The sequence below is a fragment of the Mobula birostris genome, chromosome 7 (genome assembly GCF_030028105.1).
Source record: "Mobula birostris isolate sMobBir1 chromosome 7, sMobBir1.hap1, whole genome shotgun sequence".
Classification (NCBI taxonomy): domain Eukaryota; kingdom Metazoa; phylum Chordata; class Chondrichthyes; order Myliobatiformes; family Myliobatidae; genus Mobula; species Mobula birostris.
In genome coordinates this window covers 99996789-100012713 of record NC_092376.1, presented here as the reverse complement: position 1 = coordinate 100012713, position 15925 = coordinate 99996789, and the positions used below count along the sequence as shown (strand labels likewise).

Sequence of the window (15925 nt, the reverse complement as noted above, 5' to 3'; positions counted from 1 at the left end):
TCTGCAGATTTGGCCACAAAGTCATTAATACCATCATCCAAATCAATGACAGATCATGTGAAAAGAAGTGGTCCCAACACTGGACAAGAGAAAATCTGCAGAAACTGGAAATCCAAGCAACACACACAAAATGCTGGCCAGGCAGCATCTATGGAAAAGAGTACAATTGACATTTCAGGCCAAGAGTTGACTGTACTCATTTCCATAGATGCTACCTGGCCTGCTGAGTTTCTCCAGCTTTTGTGTGTTTCTTGGTCCCAAAACCGACTGCTGTGGAACGCCACTAGTCACTACTAGTCAGCCAGAATAGCTGAATACGATAGCTTACCTTCAGGTTTCATCTTTTCTCTCTTTATGGCTTTTTAATTCCCTTATATTTCTTTTTAAAAGCTTCCCAATCCACTAATTTTCCACAAATTTCTGCTATATTATATGCCTTCTATTTTGCTTTTATGCTGTCTGTGACTTCTCTGATCAGCCACGTTGGCTTCATCCTCTCTTTAGAATAACTTTTCATCTTTGGGATAAGTCTGTCCCCAGAAACTCCAGCCATTACTGTTCTGCTGCAATCCCTACTAGTGTCTCCTTCCAGTTAACATTGGCCAGCTCCTCTCTCATGCCTTTGTAATTTCCTTTACTCCACTGTAATACTGATTTTGTACATCTAACTTTGTCTTCTCCTTCTCAAACTGCAGGCTAAATTCTATCATATAGTGATAAATACCTCTTAAGGGATCCTTTGTCTTAAGCTTCCTCAATAAATCTGGTTCGTTAAACAACACCCAATCCAGAATTGCACTTCCCCTCATGGGCTCAACCCCAAGCTGCTCTAAAAAACCATGGTAGGCATTCTACAAGTTCCCTCTTTTGGGATCCAGCATCAACCTGATTTTCCCAATCTACCTGCATATTGAAATCCCCTGTGATTATTATAACATTACCCTTTTGGCATGCTTTTTCTATCTCTTATTGTAATTTATATCCCACATCCTGGCTACTGTTTGGAGGCATGTATATAACTCCCATTAGAATTTTTTACCCTTGCAGTTTCGTAACTGTACCCACAAGGATCCTATGTCACTTCTTTCTAAGGATTTGATTTCATTTTTTACCAACAGAGCCATCACAACCCCTTTGCTTACCTGTCTGCCTTTCTGATACAATGTGCATTCTCGGATAGTAAGCTCCGAACTATGATCTTCTTTAAGCCATGACTCAGTGATGCCTACATCTCCTTATCTGCCAATCTCTAAGTGCACTACAAGATGATCTACCTTATTCTGTATACTGTGTGCATTCAAATATAACACCTTCATCCTGAATTTGTCACCCTTTTCAATTTTCCCCCATGTTACACTTCAACTAAACCCACTTACTATAATTTTGCTCTATCATCCGCCTGTCCTTCCTCACAATGCATCGACTTGTACTCCAACTACCCCATCCTCAGCCTTTTCACTCTGGTTCCCATCCCCTTGCCAAATTAGTTTAAACCCTTCCCAATATCTCTAACAAACCTGCCTGCAAGGATGTTGGTCCCCCCTGGTTCAAGTGGGACCTGTCCTTTTTGTACAGGTTATACCTTCCCCAGAAAAGATCCCAATTATCCAGAAATTCTGAAACCCTGCCCCTGCACTACTTTCTCAGCCACTCATTCATCTGTACTGTCATCCTATTACTGCCGTGACAAGCAAGTGGTACTGGGAGTAATCCAGAGATTACTACCTTGAAAGTCCTGCTCTTCAGCCTCTTCCATACACTCACTGCGCGGGACCTCTTCCCCCTTTCTACCCATGTCATTGGTGTCTCCATCTTGAGAATCTACTGCAGCCACTCAGAGACATCCTGAGCACTAACATGTGGGAGGCAACATAACATCCTTGATTCTTTTTTGCAGACACAGAACCACCCCCCTAGCTATCTCGTGTTCCATCACTATCGCTCTGCCTTGCTTTACTCTTCTGTTCTGAACCTTAGAGATGACCACTGTGTTGCTGTGCCCTGATAGGTTAGCCCCCACCAGCAGTATCCAAAGGGGTATGGATGAGGGTAATGTTGCTGAGGGTAATGGTCACAGGGGAACCCTGCACTGACTGCTTACTTCCCTTACCTCTCCTGGTGGTCACCCATCTACAGTCTCAAACCTGCACTCTAGGTGTGGCCACCTCAGTAAAAGTCTCATCTGTGAGTCTTTCAGTATCCTCAATGGTCCTGAGCACATCCAACTCCAGCTCCAGTTCCTTGAGCTTGTCAATCAAGAGCTGCAATTGGATGCACCTCCTGCAGATGCATTTATCAAGGAGATCTTCAGGTACCCTGAAGTTCCACATCTCACAGGAAGAGCATTCTACTGCATGAACTACAATCCTGCCTACATTTGTTATACCTCTAAAATCTCAAACCTGAGTTCTAGCCCATAACTGTTCTCACCCAAGCCTTTTGAGCCAAGTCTGACCACTCTAACATTGCCCACTCCCACAATGGCCACTCCGTTTACACCCTACTTCTTTTTATTGGCCCTTGCTAAGTTACGAATTACCCAAGCAATCTCCCGCTCTGCAGACGTCCAGACAGGCCCCACTTACTTTTTAAAACTGGCCTGTAAAGTCCACGAGAATCTGTCTCTAACTCACTCCATGATCTCCCACTCTGCAAATAAGTCCTGATAGGCCCTGATGTGGAATCAAACTCAAGTGTGAATAGTTCATTAAACTAATCCCATGTTACATTAACTCATTTAGCCATACTAATTTGACAGAAGTAGTGAAGCCTTTGTTATTATAGCCAAATGATAATCCTTATGTAATTCCACTATCAGTATTTTTCCCTTTATTTTTATCAGTTTGATTATACAATTGAGATGTTTAAAATATAATGACTTTTGTTTGTAATATTGACAGCTAAACAATGGAAATAACGTTTTAATAGATATTTACCTCTGATACTTAATGCTACGTATGTTTATGTCTCTTCACAGAGACCATATGAAATCCGTTCCAGCACCTCTGTTAATGAAGCCCTTCAAATGTTCAAATCTGTCAGCATAAACTATCCCTCTTCCTGGTCTGGTGGATTGGTGTCATTGCTTCAGAAGGTAAGAAGACATCTGACTGGATATATTTTCAAGATAACCTCCTACTTCCTCAATTACCCTGCTCTGCCATACTCCCACTTTCTTGCTCAATCCTGGTGAATGGCATCTTTCCATGGAATTTGGAAAGTGTAGACTCCTTAGTACGTCAGGTTATAATTTTGACCATCAACCATTACTAACATTTTTATCTCCAACAAATATTCAAAATTATTAGTTCTTACTGCTTGTACAATTTTCAATTTGAAGCAGCATTCAACAGATTTGTTTTAGTTCCTGAAACCCTGGGGGCTTTGCAAGTATAAACTCAGAAGTCTGAAAGTTGCAGATGAGATTTCTGCCCTTTTTGTTGGGATGAATGGACGGCCAACATGTTCCTGACCCATGTATGTTAACTGTAGGAATTCCAGAAGTTCTTTCTCAAATTGCAGTATTCCTCTGCATTTTTAATGTTAGTGAGTGCAACCTCAAATTATGCCTTTATGTTGAATTAAGTAGAATCTAGACAAACTGTGTATTAAATAATAATGAAGGAGCATGGAAAAGTAGTTGAGAAAAAAAATCACAATGCAAAGTTATTTGGAAAGAAAATTTATTCCCCATTTAATTTGTTGAAATGTGCTCCTTATCATTCATCTAAATAGGAAGACTGAATTCTGGCAGATTTAAGAGCAGAGCCTTGTTTATTGAGTTTGAGTTCATTACAAAATTTCGTTCAATATTTTTCTGTTGGTGACAAACAAAGTTCAAAGTTCAGAGTAAATTTATTATCGAAATACGTATATGTCACCATATACAACCCTGAGATTCATTTTCTTGTGAGAATACTCTTTAATAGAATAATAACCATTAGAGATTCAATAAAAGACCTCACCAACTTGGGTGTTCGACCAGTGTGCAAAGGACAACAAATTGTGTAAATGCAAAAATAAATAAATAATAATAATTTTAAAATAATGAATAAATATTGAGAACATGGGATGAAAAGTCCTTGAAAATGAGTCCATTGGTTTTAGGAGCATTTCAATGATGGGGCAAGGGAAGCTGAGTGAAGTTATCGCCTTTGGTTCAAGAGCCTGATAGCCGAGGGGTAATAACTGTTCCTGATCCTGTGCTGTGAGTCCTGAGGCTCCTGTACCTACAAGTCCTGGGTGGTGGGGGTCACTGATGATGGATGCTACTTTCCTGTAGCAATGGTCCATGTAAATGTACTCAATGGTTGGGAGGGCTTTACCCATGATGGACTGGGCCGTATCCACTGCTTTTTGTAGGATTTTCCATTCAAGGGCATTGGTGATTCCATTCCAGTCTGTGATGCAGCCAGTCATTATACTCTTCACTGCACATCTATAGAAGTTTGTCAAAGTCTTACATGTCATGCCAAACCTTATGTGCTGGAACTGGGACAGGTCCTCCAAAATAATAACACTGAGGAATTTACGTTGCTGACCGTCTCCAGCTCTGATTCTCCAATGAGGACTGGGTCATGGACCTCTGGTTTTCTTCACCTAAAGTCAATAATCAGCTCCTCGGTCTTGCTGACACTGAGTGACAGTTGTGCACCACTCATCCAGATTTTCATTCTTCCTCCTACATGCTGATACGTCACTGCCTTTGATTCAGCCTAAAATAGTGATATCATCAACAAATTTGAATATGGCATTGGAGCTGTGCTTATCCTCAAATCATAAGTGTAAAGCGAGTAGGGCAGAGGTCTAAGCCTTGTAATGCACCTGTGCTGATGGAAATCGTGGAGGAGATGTTGCCAATCCAAACTGACTGGTGTCAGTTAATTAATAACAGTAATTATTGGATAGGTGTGGAAGCAAGTCCTTTGGTTCACCACATCGGCACTAACCATCAAGCACACATGTACACTGCTCCCATTTTTCCCACATCAATTGCTTCCAAATCCTGGTTCTCCTACCTACCAGTAGCCAGTTAACCTACCAATCCGCATACCTTTGGGACGTTGTTGAAAAGGGCACCTGGAGGAAACCCATGCAGTTACAGGAAGAGCATGCAAGCTCCACAGAGACAGCATTCAAGAGAAGAATTGAAGCTAGGTCACTAGAGCTTTTCTGTTGGAGTGTCTCATCCACAAAGTTCAGTGTCAAGTGCAGGAGCTCGAGCACCTGTGTGAAGAGAGAGAGCACTTGCAGATCTCTTTATTCAAGCTGGTGAGGATTTGTTACTGAGTGTGTGCCAGTTGGAATATTTAATGAATGTCAGTTCAGGCACTGGAGAGAAATAAAGAGAACATAATGGTGAATTAAGAGATAAAACGAGACATAAACAAGGAGAAAGTAAAAAAAAATAACCAGCTGAAGAATAAATCTCCACACTAGTCCTGAAGAAGGGTCATGGCCCAAAATTTTGACTGTTTATTCCTCTCCACAGATGCTGCCTGATCTTCTGAGTTCCTCCAGTATTGTATGCATTATTCTGGATTTCCAGCATCTGCAGAATCTCCTGAGTTTATAATCTCCACACTTCATTTTTAGTGGGAGATAGATATTTAGACATGCCACATTAATAAAAAGTGTGGAGAAGCCTTGGTTTTTTGGAGTTTTCTATGTGCATTCCAGGGAGCGACAGCAACCCTACACCTTGTCTTCATTCTTTCACTGACCATCACAGCATCAATCACAGTACAAAAGGACAGTCATCATTTCTGGTTGGGACTCTGCATCAGGGCTGAGAGTATAAAGATGAAACAGCCAGTATAAAGAGGTGAATGGGGAGGGTTAGACAGGAGCTGATAGGCAGATCCAGGTGAGAAGGGGTTGATGGGCTTTTGGAAATAGATGGGAAGAGAAGGGTGGAATTACTGACAAAGGCGGGGAGGTGATAGGTAGAAACAACGGAGTGGTTTGCACTTCATTGTACTTACTCCTCAGCCACCCTCTGTGGGCAGCCATCCCATGTGAATATCACCCTGTCCAGCCTATTGTCAATGTCAGTATCTGATCTGATGGCTATGTGCCACCGTTGTTGTGTAGTCAAAAAGTCACACAGCACAGAAACAGACCCTCGAGATCATGCGTTCCATGCTCATCATCAAATAGCAGTATTGCTCACTCAACTAGAGCAAAGTGGAGCAACCACTCTCATCCAGAGTGGATGTTTGTAAGGAAAAACGAGTATTTGTAAGTAATAGCTGACACAGGAGACTGCAGATGCTGGAATCTGGAGTCTGCTGGAAGAACTCAGTGGGTTGAGCAACATCTGTACGGGAAAGGATTTGTTGATGTTTTAGACCTTTACCCTGAGAGAGGAGAAGGGAGATGGCCTGTATAAAGAGGAGGTGGGGAGTGATGAGACAGAGGCCAATAGGTGACTGGTGAACTGAGGACGGCTGAAGAATGACAGGCAGATGAAGCCAATTATGGGAGAGGGAGGGACAGAGTCAGGTGGATGACAGATGAAGACAAATGAAGTGAGGTTGTGGGATGGAAGGATGAAGGAGGAGACAGTTACTGGAGTGTGATAAGCAGGAACACAAAGATTACCTATTGTGGAATCTAATAAGTAACAGAAGTGATAATAGAGCCATTAGGGGAGAGATGAATGTCAGATAGAACCAAAAGCAGATGGGGGTGGGTAATGGTGGAGGGAGAGTTAGTGTGTGAAATTTGTGAATAATGTACAAAAATAAGTTACGGGAGCTGGATTTGGGTTGGGGGGCAGGGGGAATGGGAAAGGAGACAGAAATAGAGGGAGTGAAAAAGGACCTGGAAGGGTTGGTGGAGAAACTCACTGGAGGTGAGGTTCTCTATACCATGCACAGATTATAAATCAGAAAAATAGCGTGTGATGGAGGCAAGTTGGAATTGGATACCCGATGGTCTCAGCTGGATTTTCTTCTTCCTATTAATAATTTCTATTGATCACATTTCAGTTGATTGCAGTCAGCTCGACCCAACGCTTTTCCAGCCTGGCCAATATACAGCAGTCTCCTTATTTGGCAGATGTAGAATGGGGTGCTGTCCTGGCGAAGAAGCTCACAGCAGGATTCATTCCCAGTGTAAGTGTTGTGCACAGAGTCCTTTAGCACTCACCTCTGTATCACAGGAGCTGACAGCCATGTTGTTTGATCCCTATCTTATCTTATCTCTTTTGGTCTTTAATTGATAGGCAATTCATCTGTCAGAAAGAATAAACTTACGTGTCACTTCCCAAAATATACAACAACTGGTCTTAATTACCCACTTCTACATGAACATTTTTGCTATATCATGAAATCCCCAAAATACATGACTTTGCAGATAATTAAGGAATATTGTGATTGTGTAGGCAGAAGAGATTAGTTTAGTTGGGTGTTTAATTACTAATTTAATCAGTTTAGCTCAACATCATGGGCAGAAGGGCTATTTCATATGCTGTACCGTATCATTTTCCTGGACAGGTGGTTGGTAACTTCCTGCCATCTTTCTGTTACATTTTTCAATAAGTATCTTTGATGCTTTTTGCACTCGGCAAAGAATTTGTTCAATACAAGCCAAGTTTTTTGATCACAAGAAACTCCTAATTTGGGCACTTAGATTAGAGACCATAAACAGTAATACTCCCACATTTCCTTCTCATTTGATGGAACAGTTATGGTGCCCAATTCCCTCCTAACTCTAACTCAACATAGGCTGAGAACTTGGGCATTCTGGTCCTTGTGACTTTAGCCACATACTCCAAGCACTTGCTTGGGTAAGGCATGGCAAAAATTAGGCTATAAATTTGTTACCCAGCATGGACTGAAAACTTCTGCTGGGATGTTATGGTCTTTGACTTAAAGGCTGCACTTTTACCCATCAGGACAGCTGAGCTGGTACGTCAAAGTTAATTCCGCACTTCCCCTTGGGATTCATTCTAGTTTTACATAGCTTAGAAAATGGAAAATTGTGATGTCCATGGGATGCATCAATGCTAATTGGATCATAAAACTTCTTCCAGCTATAGGTTGTATTTGAACAGCAACCTAAAGATGAGAAGTGGTAACAGGGCACTTTGAAAATAATGTAGATTTATGAAAAGGAAATAATAATAGTTATCCGCTCAGACCTCAATTTGATCAGATTCCCTGAGACCGTGATCTTGCTGACTCCAATGGCCCTGAACATCTCTGGACCGGTGACACAATTGTTGCCAGCCCTGGTTCCAGTGACCCCGAGCGGATCCAGACCTTGGATTCCACCACCACTAATACCGGTTCCTATAACCCCAGATGCCTTCAGACTGTAAATTGTGCAACCTCTAGCTCTGGCTGCAGCCATGACCTTGGCTGCCTGCACCCACAAGCTGAGACTTTCCTTGCCGCCACTGGGCCCCAGGGCTCCCATCACTCATTCTCCAACCCCAAATCTCTCAGGCTCCACTGTCACCTCTTCGGTCATCAGAGCCTCCTTCTTCCTGAACACCCCAATACTCCTCTCTCCTCTTACCCCTCTGATCCCAGCTCTAATGCCCACCGTGTCTTCTCCTTCCCTCTGACCTTCCTCTATCTGAGGTGGAGCCTTCTGTCCTCAGCAAGGGCCTTGTCCTTGTTCCATTCTGCCTGCACCACAGTGAGTTCTGTGCCCACCATGATGTTGAGCTCTTCTTTCATCGTCCCTATCTCCAAGTCCACTTCTTTGGCAAGAATTCCACACCCCACACTGATGACACCTTCTCCGGATTCCGAGCCTTCTCTTCTTCTTGGACTGTCTGCCCGATCTGGACCTTTTCATCTCTATTTGCCGATGAGACATCAACTGCCTCGACTTTGGCGCTCCTCTCTTCTCCTTGAGTCTTACTCACTCTGCACTGCCCATCACTCTCTCTGCACCAATACAGACCTTACCATCAAACTTGCAAACGTGGGCGAGACCCATCGTAAATTGGGGACTGCTTCCTCAAACACCTCTGCTCCATACACCCAAAGCAAAACTTCTTGTGGGCCAAACGTTTTAATTCTGATTCCCATTCCCTTTTCAACATGGTGGTCCTCTTGTGCTATGATGAGGCCGCCCTCAGGAATAAAAACTTATTTCAGTCTCCATTGCGTGAACCTGATAGCATAAATATCAAATTTTCCTTCTGATAAAAATTTCCCTCCCTCCCCCCACTTCTCACCTGCCTATCCCCTCCCCCTGGGTTCACCCTCCTTCCCTTTCTCCTATGGACAACTTTCCTACCCTATCCAATTCCTCCCTGCCCAGCCGTTTATCTTTCCTACCCACCTGGCTTCACCTATCACTTTCTAGCTATCCTCCTTCCCCTCCTCCCACCATTTTATTCTGTCGACCCCTTTCCTTCCAGCCCCAAAGAAGGGGTTCGGCCTGAAATTTCGACAGATTCTGCCTGACCTACTGAGCTCTTCCAGCATCTTGTGTGTGTTGCTTTGGATTTCCAGCATCTGCAGAATTTCTCATTTTATTAATTTCTTGTACCACTGACATCAAACTAACCCATTTTCTCTGTACTTCCTTTCTTAAATAGCAGGGTTACATTTGCAAACTTCCAATCTGGGAACTATTTTAGAATCAGTGGAATTTTGGGAGATGGCATCTTATTCATTCACTATCTCTGTAGCTCCTCCTTCATACGCATCACAAGGACTAATGCTCTTCCATCTGTCTAACTAAATTATTATTAGTCTTTACTAATGCTAACTTCTTTGAGCTCCAGCAGTGCTGAGTGTGAGCATGAGCAGTAGGGTCCTGACCGAGCTCATATTCTTTGTTCACAGAGAATAGATAAAGGGGCATTGGAATGGACAAGACTACGGTGAGTGTTTCAGCTGCAGATAAGTTAAGAGAGGGGCAGAGTTGAATGATTCGATAGATATCGAAGTAGCAATCTCAGTGATCGAGAAGCAAATATCCATCATTGTGTCCACACCAAGATTGTGAATAGTCATTTCTTGTAAGTCAGAAGATGTGTTTAATTATCTTGCAAACTTGTTTCAGTCAGGGATGGTGGAAAGTTTAACACCAACACCAGCATGGAGCTGTTGGGTTGGTTAGCTGTTTTCTCTGTTGTCCATTCTATATAATTCTGTATATTGCTATAATGTTTTGATCAGGTAGCAAGTGTTCCAGCACAAGTCAAATGTTTACAGTGGAAGTGAAACCCATGGTAAAACACAGGCTTGGGCTTTAATGGTCTCATTTTATCGCAGTCTGACTTTACCTGACATAATTATTCTTCTTTGTCTGCAGAAAGGACAGCTAAATTGTGACCCTACTTTTGAACTTGAAGAAATGATTCTGGAGTCGAAGCCCCTTCACAAGAAGAAAGAACGCCTGGCTAAAAAATTGAAAGAAAATAGAAAAGACAGTTCATCAGTGGTCAGTAAAACCATACTGTATCCTACAGAGTCTGAGCGTCTGGCTTGCAGAGGACATGATGTAGTGGGTTATGTGTTATCATTGGTGTTTTCCATGGGGCTGAAGTGTTAGTTTCAGATATCCTAACGTAAACTATGATGTTAACAGATCGGCCTGTAAAGTCATCGCTATTGTTAGCAGCTGACTTGACATGAAGTATGGTCGTGTAGTGGTTGGGTTACTAGACTGGCAGCCAGTAAGTTCTGGACCATTGAAACATAGTTCAAAACCCATCAAGGCAAGTGAGGAATTTACAATTAATTGATTACATTGGAAATTTATTTAACAAAATCTCAAATACTATCTGCCCACCCCATTCAATGATGTTATTTGGGGAAGGAAATCTACCATCTTCTGAATGTCAGATCAGACAGCATCTGTGGGAAGAGAAACAGTTATCATTTCAGGTCCAAGACCCGTCATCGTAATTAGCTAAGCTGTTCTTAGCAACTCAAATATAGCCCCTTAGTTGAAATTCAGAGAGTAACTAATACAGAAAAATAGAGAGCTATGCGCAAGAGAAATTCTAGGCAATTTCTAGAGTAGATTACATGGTCGGTACAACGTTGTGGGTCGAAGGGCCTGAAATGTGCTGTAAACTTCTGTTCTATGTTGTATGTTCTAGTACAATGGAATCAAATGCTATTGCCAGCAGTAATGGGCATCCTGAACAGGAGGAGAAAGGATGGGGAGTCCCAAACCTGAAACTTTTAACAGTTTTTCTTTGAACAGTTGCTGCATGATGTGCTGAACATTTCCTGCACTTTCTGTTTTTATTTCCACTATCTGGTGTCCTTGCTCAATCTGACCTAAATGTGACTCCGGGCCCATCAATATGATGACTCCTATTGCTTCCCTAGTCTAGAGCACCAAGAAGTAGGCAGTCAGTGGCAGTGAAGTAGGCTTGTGACGTCCACATTCTGAGATCAAGTGAAATATTTCACAATAATCTCCATGCATTGTGAATATAGATGCCAGAGTCAGCAATGGCCCTCAACAAGCAATGTGCACATCAAGTCTTGAGTGGACGACAAGACTTTTTGAAAGCTAATGGGATTCTGGGCTTTATTTTAAACTAAACGGCAGAGTACAAATCAGTGGATTTATGTTAATCCACTGTGAAATGCTGCTTTGCCTAAACCAGAATATTGTGACCATTTATAACCATTATTCTAAGGGAAGAATGTGGAGAAAGTGCAGAAAAGGTTAGAAGGTTAAAAGGTTTTAACCCTTTAAAAGGTTAAAAGGTTAATGGTCCTGGAGATTAGCATCTTTGGAGAGACAGGTGGACTAAAGCATTTAAAAGTGTTCTTTCCTGAGCATCCAAATGTGGTTGACAGATAATTTACAAGAGATACTCAGAGTTATAGAAATTTGGATAGTCAGAATACAAAGCTGTTTCCTTTGTAGAAGGTCTGACACTGACTAAAGTGTTAGGGAACTGGTGAAAATCTTTTTGTACAGTGAGAAGTCATAATCTGAAATTCACTAGTTGGTAGGAGGAGGAGAAAAATCAAAGATTTGTTCTTGCTGATGCTACAGTGGGGCTGAATTATTCAGTGATGGTGCTGAAGGATGTACTGTATGGTAATATGTATTCGCAAGACCAGACGCGTGGCGTTCAAAAGTCAGTTTCAAACATTACGTGCCTACTATAAATGCCTCTGTTGATTCACAGGCAACAGCAATTGATAAATGTAATATAGAAGTGAATTGTGACAGTGTCAACAGCATCGGAGACAACCCGGGCTACACAGAGCATAAACAAACAAACCAACAGAGCATCCGAACCACAGCGCACAACGTGAATCACGCACCAGTCCCGCAATCAGCGTCAAATGCGTGCTTTTCAACTGAAAAACACAACACTTACCCACAATGTCCACTGCTATTCGCATTACATTGACATAAAATGCCAAAAGATACACCATTATTAAAGACAAATCAGGCGAACAACAGATGCAAGGCTTTACCAGGAGTTGGACAAATCATACTCGGACCATGCAATACCTCAATTAGTTCGGCTGCTGAATTTAAAACAAAAATCAACAGAATCGCCACTTGGAAGTCTAAGCAAAACCAGTAGGCTTAATAGCAGTAAATGTAATATTTTAGGATTTGTGGGAAACATAAGGACTATGGGGTATCCACCACAAAATAATGATAATAATCAGCATTAGTCTTGGCCCAAATTTTAAAAAAACACCAACTGCACTCACCATTGATGTTTTCAGAGAAGCTCAATCCGTCTGTTGTGATTGGTGGCGAAAGCATCAATGATTTTCTGGATGTCAAGTGCTTTGGTCCTCCAGCTGTTTATGGCCAACAGGGTCAAGTTGCTGCTCCGAGCATCGACGCTGCTATTCCTTAGGTAGTTTTTGAGACGTCTGAGGCAAGAGATTCTCCGTTTGCATGAGGCAGATGTCACAGGTAGAGTCAGTGATATGCAGATTAGTTTGTATAAATCTATAAATGCATTGCGGTAGGGTCGCATTAGAGCTAGAAATTCCACTGTGTCATTCACTGTCTGTCCTTGCTTTTGTTTCCAGCAGATGCCAAACCTGATGTAACCCTGCAGTCAGGTTCACTTCAGTCACTCCATAGTATTGGGCCATTAGCCAAAGACAATTCTTGTCTAGGAAGAACTTGTGTTTGGGACTCAATGCTGAGACTCCAGTCTGAACACCCCCAGTCTCAATTAGAACCGTCTTTTCATTTCAGTCAGGAGTCTGTCTATAACCGGATAGAAACAGTGCTTGCGAAGGTCATCAGAGGATGTGACAGGTCTGCGTTCAGTTTGGGCCTCAACAACAAAATCATGTAGGCGGCAGGGTGGCTGGGCCTGTCTCCTTTCATGTGGTCTGCTCTGTATACCGGCCTTGACACACAGGTCCCTAGGTCTTGCCTGAATTTCACTCCATGATTCCTCTCCCCGTTTTGCTGAGAGTGCATTGATAATAGACTGAGCCAAGTCCACAGCAGATGTAAATTCCAAACTGGGAGATTGTAGCTGGTCTGACATGAACTTAGTGATTCGGAATAAATCCTCAAAAAGTAAAGCAAACTGCTCGTCAATCAGTCCATTTACAGATCTGGCCACCGTTTTCCTCCGTGCATTTGGTTGACCCATGATATCCTGTAGTGTAGCTAGAATGGCTGGGAATGATTTCCTTATGGCCCACAAAGCTGTATACTGCCATGCCCAGCATATATCTGACAATTTCTTCAACTCCACGGGCTGTGCAGTTGATTCCAGTTCTCTCTCTTTCTTCATGAAAAGATCGTGGGTAACAGAGTTTGAAAAGAAGTTGTAAAGCAGCGGCACAGTTTCAAAAAACTCACCCGCCCGCGTGTACATTGTTCACATCATCCACTAAAACAAGGTTCAGTCTGTGAGCATGGCAGTGTATATATAATGCCTGCGGGACCTCTTTCCTGAACCTGTCTTGTACCCCATTATTGCACCTGGACATCACTGCCGCCCCATCATAACACTGACCTATACACACGTTCTTATCATTAACACACTGGGCCAGTGTCTGTTCAACGCTTTTAAGAAGCGACTCTGCTTCCAACCCTTCTGCTGGAGTGAAGTGCGAGATTTCTTCAAGCTCTGTTTCGTTATTCAAATACCGCACCACCACTGATATTTGCTCCTTTTTACTCAAGTCTTTACTTTCATCCACTATGATGGCAAAATGTCCAGCCTCCTTGATTTCTGCACTTATTTGACATCTGACCATATCTGCCATAATACCCATAATTTCATTTTGGATATCGTGATGGGTGTTTTTTGCATTTCCAGGATTGTCCTCTATTTTATTTTAGCTACAGTCTTATCAAACTGTCCAATTACACTGAGCAATTCAACAAAGTTTCCCCTATTGCCAGATCCATCATCCTCCGGGTGTTCTCACTGGGCAATGCCTTGGCACACAGTATAGTGTAGAGACTCAACCACAGCTCTCATACACTCACGATTTTCTTGGACGATCTTTGCATGTCCTTTATCAAGCATATTTCCCAATCTTGAACCATCTTGTTTTCTCAATCTGAATTCGGCCCATGCCTCCATAGCAAACTTATGAGCTGCACTTACATGGTGGGTTTTGAAAGCTGTTGTAGCTTTCCTCCAGTTGCAGTAACCGGTGAAAGTGAAGGTAGACTCAGAATGGAACCCATGTCCTCCACACAAGAAATGCCTGCATGCAAAGCAGAACGTGATCGAATATTCCAGCCAGTCAAACCAGCCATGAGTAAAACTCCTTTGCTGATTGCCCAACTGTTGCGAGTAGCGAAGGGTATTTTTTCAATGCTGGCCGACGGGGTCCTTCCTCAGGCTGCTGGCTAACATCGCTAACAGTATTCCCACTAGAACTAAGAGCAGCTTCATCCACATTCTCTTCCGAATCCCGCTCCATTTCTTGTTCCTCTACTTCACCCTCACACTCCTTCGATGAACTGCTGTCATCCTCATCCCCACTTACTTCTTTCTGCATGTCACTTTCAATTAAGATAGGCTCAGGCTGAGACACCACTGATTCCTCTAGGTGAGGTTGTTTTCTCACTAAAAATCGATCCATTTTTCACGTTGGCCAAAATAATGCACATGCCAGGCCCACGCTAGCTTGTAAAGGCACAATATGTGTGTGTGTGGCATCCGTTAATCTCGCAAGACCATGATCTGCGCCTGGATGTATACTATCAATCTCTCACGTGAGTGAGAGTGAGTGACATCACCACCTTAAGTGATCTTAAATCAGCTTAACTGATCTGAGGACAGTGACGGCAAGACATTGACAACGAACGAATAAGCAGAAGTGTAGGGTGGACAAATTTCAGTTAATTTCTTGGTGTTGCTATTGTAATTTCTGCTGGTGCTATAGCACCAGCTAGCACCACCTTAGCGCCGCCCCCGAGAAGAATTATTAGACTAACATAAGGGACTGACTACGTTTGTCTCGAAGAGGATTAACAATGCCAAATGGCCTCCTTCCATCCCGTGATAGTTGTACCATCTGTAGCATCCTGTGATGGATGGCAAGGAAGAGGAAGGGAGTGAAAGAGATGATAATCATTTAGTAATGTCTTTTCTCAGCTGATAACCAGAGACCTCTACACTACACACAAATCAGACATTGCTGTAATATGTAAATAGGCTGATCTGTTAATTATCCTCAGCAATTCAAAAATGTTCATTTATTTGAAGAAGGTAACTTACTGAAGTAGAATCAAATTCCAATGCCAACTAGAATAAGCAGTCTCGACTGGAGGACAGAAGATTTTAACAGTGATGGAGCTGTGGAGGGGTTAGGGGCTGTGCAGTAGAGTGACAAAGACCAATGCAGAAAATCACATTTTAACAATTACCTTAGACTAGCAAATAACAATTCTAATTATCAAATAATATTTTTATAATTAAAATATAGTAATGCCTCATCCATTCTGTACATTTTTGTGCAGTTCCTTGTAA

General features: G+C 42.4%; 1 protein-coding gene across 5 annotated transcripts in view; it reads left to right on the top strand.

Moving 5' to 3' along the window:
- The window catches only part of LOC140200777 (serine/threonine-protein kinase 32A-like), a 329027-nt gene that overhangs the window by 255228 nt on the left and 57874 nt on the right, over positions 1 to 15925 (top strand). For 4 of the 5 annotated variants that reach the window (XM_072264377.1, XM_072264379.1, XM_072264381.1 and 1 more), the window contains 3 exons: positions 2978 to 3094; positions 6993 to 7118; positions 10285 to 10413. In XM_072264377.1, coding sequence (XP_072120478.1) covers positions 2978 to 3094; positions 6993 to 7118; positions 10285 to 10413 — 372 coding nt within the window. The remainder of the gene's footprint in view (positions 1 to 2977; positions 3095 to 6992; positions 7119 to 10284; positions 10414 to 15925) is intronic. The other variant, XM_072264378.1, reaches the window with a different exon arrangement.